The 7,742-nt window shown below is 47.8% G+C and overlaps 1 protein-coding gene across 3 annotated transcripts in view; it reads right to left on the bottom strand.

The window, feature by feature from the left end:
• Positions 1-7,742, bottom strand: part of ATXN10 (ataxin 10) — a 305,417-nt gene that overhangs the window by 182,604 nt on the left and 115,071 nt on the right. For all 3 annotated transcript variants that reach the window (XM_019515933.1, XM_019515934.1, XM_019515935.1), the window contains exon 4: positions 3,870-3,966. In XM_019515933.1, the coding sequence (XP_019371478.1) occupies positions 3,870-3,966 (97 nt within the window). The remainder of the gene's footprint in view (positions 1-3,869; positions 3,967-7,742) is intronic.

The raw sequence follows: 7,742 nt of genomic DNA, 5'->3' as shown, positions 1-7,742 counted from the left end.
ATAGAGACAATTGCATAATAGCTCAAAATAAAACCTTACTCTTGTATATTGTGTGTGGGGGAGGATGGGAGGCGGTGTGTGTGTGGGACATGGGCTGCACACACACTAGGTCCAGGGAGCCAGCTGGGGATGCATGGAGGGAAGAGTGGCAGGAGGCATGTATAGTAGAGCTCACCCAGACAGTGCCATGCAGGTGCAGATGCAGCCCACACCTCCATCTGGCCCATGGCACTCTGCATGGGGTTGAGCCCTTCCCACTCCCACCTGAAGCAACCTGTGCTGCACTCTCACCTGCACCCACCCTGGCCAGTGTGCCGTTTCCCAGAGGCCACCTAGGTACTGCTTGGCTCCCCCCACCTTCAGGGGCTCCTCCTCTTCCTCCTGTCCCTGCTACACTGCTCCAGGCAGCAGATAACGTGGGGAAGCAGTGACAGCTGTGAGGTAGTCAAGCAGCAGCCAGACAGCCACTGGAAAGCTGCGTGCACTAGCCAGAGCCGAGGCTAGGGTCAGGGTGGGCAGGAGTACAGCACAGGCTGCCCCAGGTCTCAGCTCCATGTGGAGTATCACAGAGGCAGCCATGCAATCAATTAGCTGGCTTCACAGGGGATGCAATCAATTAGCTGGCTGAATCTGCCCTGTAGGCCATGTTTTGCCCATCCCTGTTATATCTACTGGCTACTGTTGGAGACAGGATTTTGGACTGAATGAACTTGGGGACTCAACCAGTATAGTAATTGTTATGTTTCTCAGGGGCTCTTGTCTTTATGGGACGATTAATTCAAAGCCTGGTTACCGTACGTCTGGGTTTTCCCAGACATGTCCTTTTTATTTATTTTTTTTGTGTCCTCCAATTTCCATTTGGGTGTTTTTTTGAAATCTGAACAAATGTCCAGGAGTAGGGGGAGGGCAGCTGGAGGCAGGGGACGTCACGTGCGAGTGCATGTGCACATACATGTGGCCAGCATGCAGCCAGGCAAGGTGATGGGAGCAGCCTCAGCAGCTGGATGTAAGTAAGTCTATGGCGAGTGGGGTTGGAGGGCCAGGGTTTGGGGACTGTCGGGGGTGTACGTGTGTGTGCACACGTAAGGGATGGGTGTGTGAGGGGGGGCAGGTGCCTGCCAGCACTGAGGGAAGCTGTTCAGGCACCGAGGCTGCAGCTGGGCAAGTGGGAGGTACCTGCCCCTCCAGCAGGGGAAGTAGCGGGGACCCTTTGAGGACAGTGGGGAGCTATAGGGCTGAGTTGGTGGCACCAGGGTCAGTGCCCATGCTCACAGGGGCTGGGTAGCCACCAAAAATGCTGCCCGAGGGGTTGGGGGTTTGGCCAGGCCACGTGTCACAGCACAGGAGCCCTACAGCAGGGTGGGGGGGTGCCACAGGCATCCTCTCCTCTTCCTTCCTCCCTGCACTGGGGCCAGACTTGCTCCACCACCACCCACATGAATTGGAGCCACCACGTTCTGGCCCAATTGAAACAGGGGCAGCTGGGGGCCCCTCTGGCAAGGGCGGGGGGAGCAGGGAGCTGCAGGTCAAGAACGTGGGGCACTGGCGGTACCAAGGGGCTGCAGGTCAAGAGTGAGGGGCACCAACATGGCCGGGGGGGGAGGGGGGAGGGACTGTGGGTCAGGAGTGAGGGGCATTGGCAAGGTCAGAGGCCTGCAGGTTGGGAGTGAAGGGCAACAGCAGGCATGGGGGCTGCAGGTTGGGAGTGAGGTGAACCAGCATAGGCCGGGGGGCAAGGGACTATGGATCAGGAGTAAGGGGCACCTGCAGGGTCAGAGGTCTGTAGGTCAGGAGTGAAGGGCAGCAGCAGGGATGGGAGGGCTGCAGGCTGAGAGTGAGGTGTCCCCCTGACAGGCGTCCTCTTCTTTGGAACTGGAAATATGGTACAACTATTTTAACTGAGATTCCAGCATCCTGTATTTAGCTTCTCAAGACTTTCCACAGGAAGCAGCAATAGTTTGGTAACATTAAAAATGTAGATCATTAGATACAACAGCTTCAGTGTCAATTAATCTATTGTCTCAGCAGTACCAAGTTTTAAACATGGCCATCTGCTCCCACCAATTAAATTATTAGGCAGGCAAGATTTACTCTTCCTGAACTGTCTGATTTCAGCTCCCAATCCATCTTTCCTTTTGCAAAGTACAGTTGTATGTTTGCCTACACAACATTTTAGACTTCTACTATTTTAAAATATTTATGAGTAAGATTTTTCAAGAGAGTTCACTACTTAATTAATTATATTCCTACTGAATCCAAGCTCACCCACTCACTGGAAAGAATTAAAATAAGAAAATGCCTAGTTTAAAATATTTTCAGTTAAGTATCTCAACACAGAAATCAAACTATTTAATTAAACAAACGAATTAACAGATTTCAGTCTTTTTTTGAAGTAAGAAATGTAAGTGTAGGTGGAAATATTAATGCATGCTTATATGTAAGCATTATGGTACCTGTGCTTTAAAACAAAACAAATACACTGAAATCAAGAATTAACAGAGAATTATGCACTCTAATATCCTAACCTTACAATCAATGTGGACAGATCCTTGGGCTAGCACAGAGCACCAATGATTTATGGGCACTATTGCTGATAAACATCTGAAATTAATGCTGCAATGTTCCCCCCCGCCTCCCACAGCGAAAGAAACAATTGCACCCAAAGGAACTATTCACATGCATCTATCTGTCCAGATCCAATAGGAGAATCGGGGTGTAATTCAGTCTAAAAAAATTACTAGGTCCACTGAGATTTCGAAAGGCAGAGCTACAGCCAAATCAAAACAAACATTCCTTAAAAATCAAAATTATAGCATACCATGCAGCTGACTAGCGTGCTTGAAAACTGCACATTTCAGACAAGATGTGATGAAATATAGCTCTTCATTGAAACCCTGATATAAAGCTTTGTTACAAGTTTGCTATAGAAGTTTTGGTTAAATCCACTAGCCATATATTCATGGCTAGTAGATTTGGATATTATATACACATACAAGCTTGCTATAGAAGTTTTGGCCAAATCTACTATCCATATATACGTGGCAATGAATTTGGATGTATTATATTACATTGTCCACACACATACGGTCAACAGCTTTGATGGGCCTTTTTTCCCCTCCTTTCATTCACCTTCCAACTCTATCAATACCTATCATGTTTATCTGGCAACGATTTGCATTCAGGTGGAGTTAGGATCTTAGAAATGGTTTTCAGTCAGGTAAGCTGTGTTTCAGAACAAGACTTCAATCATAAAAATTGATGTTATAAAACAGACCTTCATGCAATCCCTGCCCAATGGAACTAGTTTACTGCCAGATAAGGCCAAGAAGGTTTTTCAAATCCGGACTCCCACAGTTCACTAACACAAATACCTTCACAGGATATGGCCTCAAATCTTCTAATTCTCCTAAACAATTATTTTTCAAAGCATTATGGCCACTAACAAATGATAAAAAAAACCCAGCACTTTACCAAAAGATGAAACGCGTCAGTTTGACCTGGCTCCCCAGTATCTGTATAAATCGGGCACTTCAGCAGGTCTTTTTTGGCACTTTTATCTAAAGCTTATTAAGTCAACTGTAGGTAAAAGCGCCAAGAAGCCCCACTGAAGCATCCGATCTAAAGAGACACTGGGCGAGCCAGGTCAAACTAACATGACGCCTCTTGGGCATGTGCTGCGCTCTGTGCAAGGGCATACGTAGCTGAAATTAAAGCATTTTGGGGGGTTTTTTCCCAACTCTGTAAGCAGCCGATAATGCCAAGAAAAGCTCAACTATCCTCTACCAACAATTTTAATATAGCCACAGGGATTAAGTTAGGTTAAAAAAACACACACATACACACCAAAAAATGAAAGTGTCAATGCTTACAAGAAAAGATCTGGGAAAGCACACTTCCAAATGCTATTCTGGGAATCTCCATTTCCTGCTGCAAGGTTTCCAAGAAACTGGAGGCTACAACAAAAAGCTGAGGGAAAGGAATATGCATGAATAGGAAATTCAAAGCAATAATCAAAAATCAATACATTTTATGCAAATACAACATTCTCCAAAAAAATCCAAATGCCTCAAGAAAACAAATCTTACATGCATTTAGCTTTAACATTATATATCTCTAATACTACACACATTTTCAAGTATTACCTTGCCGTATACTATTCTTTCTACTAAAATTTTCAGAAAAGGACATAATCACACAAAAGGACATCCCAAAAATTGTGGATGAAACAAATCATATTTTTTTTTATATTTATCTGAATGTTAAATATTCGGTAAAAGTACTATAAACTAAAGACACCATTAACCTACAGCAGAGGAAGGGATTGGGAAGCAGAGGGAACTCTATAAATGCATGCAGTACACAGTAGAGCAAGTTTGCTGCAGACTGAAGCAAGCCTTGCACATAGCAGTGGCCATTTTGTCTTTTCCAGACTTGTGGTGGCCTTTTTCTTAGTGTTTCATTAACATAAATAAACTGCCTGTCATCACAGGACCACTGTGACAACAGCTCTGCCGGCTACTAACACAAAAAATTATGCATGTTCCACAAACTGGCTGCAAAACAAAACATTGAAGCCGGTAGCAGGGCTAGCCAACGTACTTTGTGCCAGAGCATACTGTATGTGTTGCCTAAAGTCTAAAGAAACACACCTGTCCTCAAGTAAAATACTGAAGTGGGCAATGATTTGGCCCACCCAAGCTGACAATGAACAGTGAAGTGCCAAGGTGCCTTACTTCCCAACACTCTAAGTGCCTGCACCACCATGCGAGTTTTAAACTCACTATTTCAATAGATTGTTACATGAAAAATCAGGCAGACACTTCTGCAAAGGGGCCAAATACAGACATTTAATCTGTCTAAGCAACCACAGAGCTAGACTCAATTTTCAGACTGACAAGAAAATATTAGTAACACAGAACACAGACAAACACACCTCAACATATAGTAGCAAATGCTAGGGCTGAGCAAAGCCTCGGTCCCCAATTAGATTCGGCAGAGATTCGGCCTGATTCAGTGGCCAAATCTCCAAATCCAAATCGAATCAGAAAACCCTTTAATATCTCCGAATTGAATTGGACCCTCCAAATCTTTTTGGAGAGAGATTCAGAAAGATTTGGAGATTCAGATAGACACAGCTTTAAATGCTTTTTCTACATACCTCTAGGTACCAGATGGCTCATCAATGCTGCGACTGACAGTAGACCCGGAAGTGAATCAGAAGCACTTCCAGTCCACTTCCGGGTCAGCCGGGGAGCACACAAGGGGATAACCCCATGTCCCCCCCAGTTGGCAACTGGTGCCTCCCGGATCTGGGGGGTCACCAGGGTCTCCCCACGGCTGATCACCAGGGCAAGTGGAGAGCCCACGCGTGCTCCCCAGCAGACCAGAAGTGGTCTGGACGTACTTCTGGTCCACTTCCAGGTTTACCACCGAGCACGCACTTTCATACTTGGTTGGGTCGGAAGGGACCTGAGCAGATCATCAAGTCCAACTCTTTGCAATGGGCAGGAAAGAATGCTGGGGTCAAATGACCCTGGCTAGGTGATTATCTACCCTCCTTTTGAAGACCCCCAGGGTAGAAGCGAGCACCACTTCCCTTGGAAGTTGGTTCCAGATCCTAGCCACTCTGACTGTGAAGTAGTGCCTCCTGATATCTAGCCTGAATCTACTCTCACTCAACTTATGGCCGTTATTCTTCGTTACTCCCGGTAGTGCTCGGGGGAACAAGGACTCCCCCATAGCCTGCTGGTCCCCTTTAGCCAGTTTGTAGATGGCCACCAGATCCCCTCTCAGCCTTCTCTTGTGGAGGCTAAACAAGTTCAGCTCCTGTAGCCTCCGCTCATAGGGCCTGCCTTGCTGCTCCCCCATCATGCAAGTGGCCCTCCTCTGGACCCTCTCAATGCTGTCCACAACTCTCTTGAAGTGCGGCACCCAGAACTGGATGCAGTCAACTGCAGCCTAACCAGTGTAGCATAGAGGGGGAGGATCACCTCCTTGGACCTGCTCATGATGTATCTGTGGATGCAGGACAAGGTGTGGTTAGCCTTGCTGATCACATCCCCACATTGGCAGCCCATGTCCATCTTGGAATCAATAATCACTCCAAAATTATTTTCTGCCTCTGTGGTGATGAGAAGAGTTCCCCAGCCTGTAGGTATGCTGATGGTTCTTCCTCCCCAGGTGCAGTACCTTACACTTGTCAGTATTGAATCCCATCCTGTTCTCATCCGCCCACCCATGTAACCTGACTAGATCTAGTTGTAGCCTGTCCCTCTCCTCCAGCGTGCCCACTTCTCCCCACATCTTAGTGTCATCTGTTAATTTGAACAAGGTGCTTTTTACCCCCTCGTCCAAGTGCCTCCTGATGTCTAACCTGAACCTACTCTCAGTCAACTTATGGCTGTTATTCCTAGTTACTCGTGGTAGTGCTCGGGGGAACAGAGTCTCCCCCATTCCCCGCTGGTCCCCCTTGGTAAGTTTACAGAAGGCCACCAGATCCCCTCTCAGCCTTCTCTTGTGGAGGCTGAACAGGTTCAGGTCCCATAGCCTCTCCTCGTACAGCCTGCCCTGCTGCCCCCTGATCATGCAAGTGGCCCTCCTTTGGACCCTCTCAGTGCTGTGCACATCCCTCCAGAAGTGCGGCAGCACCCAGACCTAGACACAGTACTCCAAGTGCAGCCTAACCAATGTCATATAGAGAGGGAGGGTCACCTCGTTGGACTTGCTCATGGTGCATCTGTGGATGCATGACAAGGTGCGGTTAGACTTAAGGACCGCGTCCTCACGTTGACGGCTCATATTCATCTTGGAGTCAATAATGACTCCAAGATCCTTTTCTGCCTCTGTGTTGACAAGAAGGGAGTTCCCTCAGCCTATAAGTATGCTGCTGGTTCTTCCTCCCCAGGTTCAGTACCTTGCACTTGTCAGTACTGAAACCCATCCTATTCTCATCCGCCTACCCTTGTAACCTATCCAGATCTAGTTCCAGCCTGTCCCTCCCTTCTAGTGTGCTCACTTCTCCCCACATCTTGGTATCATTCGCAAATTTGAGCAAGGTGTTTTTCATCCCCCTCATCAAAGTCACTGATGAAGATGTTGAACAGTGCAAGCCCGAGGACTGAGCCCTGCGGAACCCCACTGCCCACATCCCTCCAGGTTGAAAATGACCCATCCACCACCACACTCTGGGTGCGGCCCTCCAGCCAATTTGCAACCCATCTGACTGTGTAGGCATCGACACCACAGTCACCTAATTTTTTAATGAGAATGGGGTGAGAGACAGTGTCGAAGGCCTTCCTAAAGTCCAGACAGACTACGTGCACCGCAACACCTGCGTCCAAGAATTTTGTGACCTGGTCATAGAAGGCAACCAGGTTGGTCTGACAGGACCTGCCTCTAATGAACCCATGTTGGTTGCCCCTAAGCATGATCTCCCCTGCTGGTCCCTCGCAGATGTGCTCCTGGATAATTTTCTCAAAGAGCTTCCCCAGGATCAAGGTAAGACTAACGGGCATATAGTTTCCTGGGTCTTCCTTCCTCCCTTTCTTGAAAATGGGGATATTGGCCCTTTTCCAGTCCCCCAACACCTCGCCAGAGCACCATGAGTGCCCATAAAGCTGTGCCAGGGTCCCGCAATGACCTCTGCAAATTTCCTCAGCACCCTGGGGTGGAGATCTGGACCTACTGATTTGAATACGTCCAGTCACACCAGAAGTTCCCTGACTAGGTCCTCACTGACCCTG

This window comes from Gavialis gangeticus, unplaced genomic scaffold (assembly GCF_001723915.1).
Source record: "Gavialis gangeticus isolate Ggan-Ray unplaced genomic scaffold, GavGan_comp1, whole genome shotgun sequence".
Taxonomy (NCBI): domain Eukaryota; kingdom Metazoa; phylum Chordata; order Crocodylia; family Gavialidae; genus Gavialis; species Gavialis gangeticus.
Note: the sequence above shows the minus strand (reverse complement) of the source record. Positions and strands in the feature narration are given on the sequence as shown.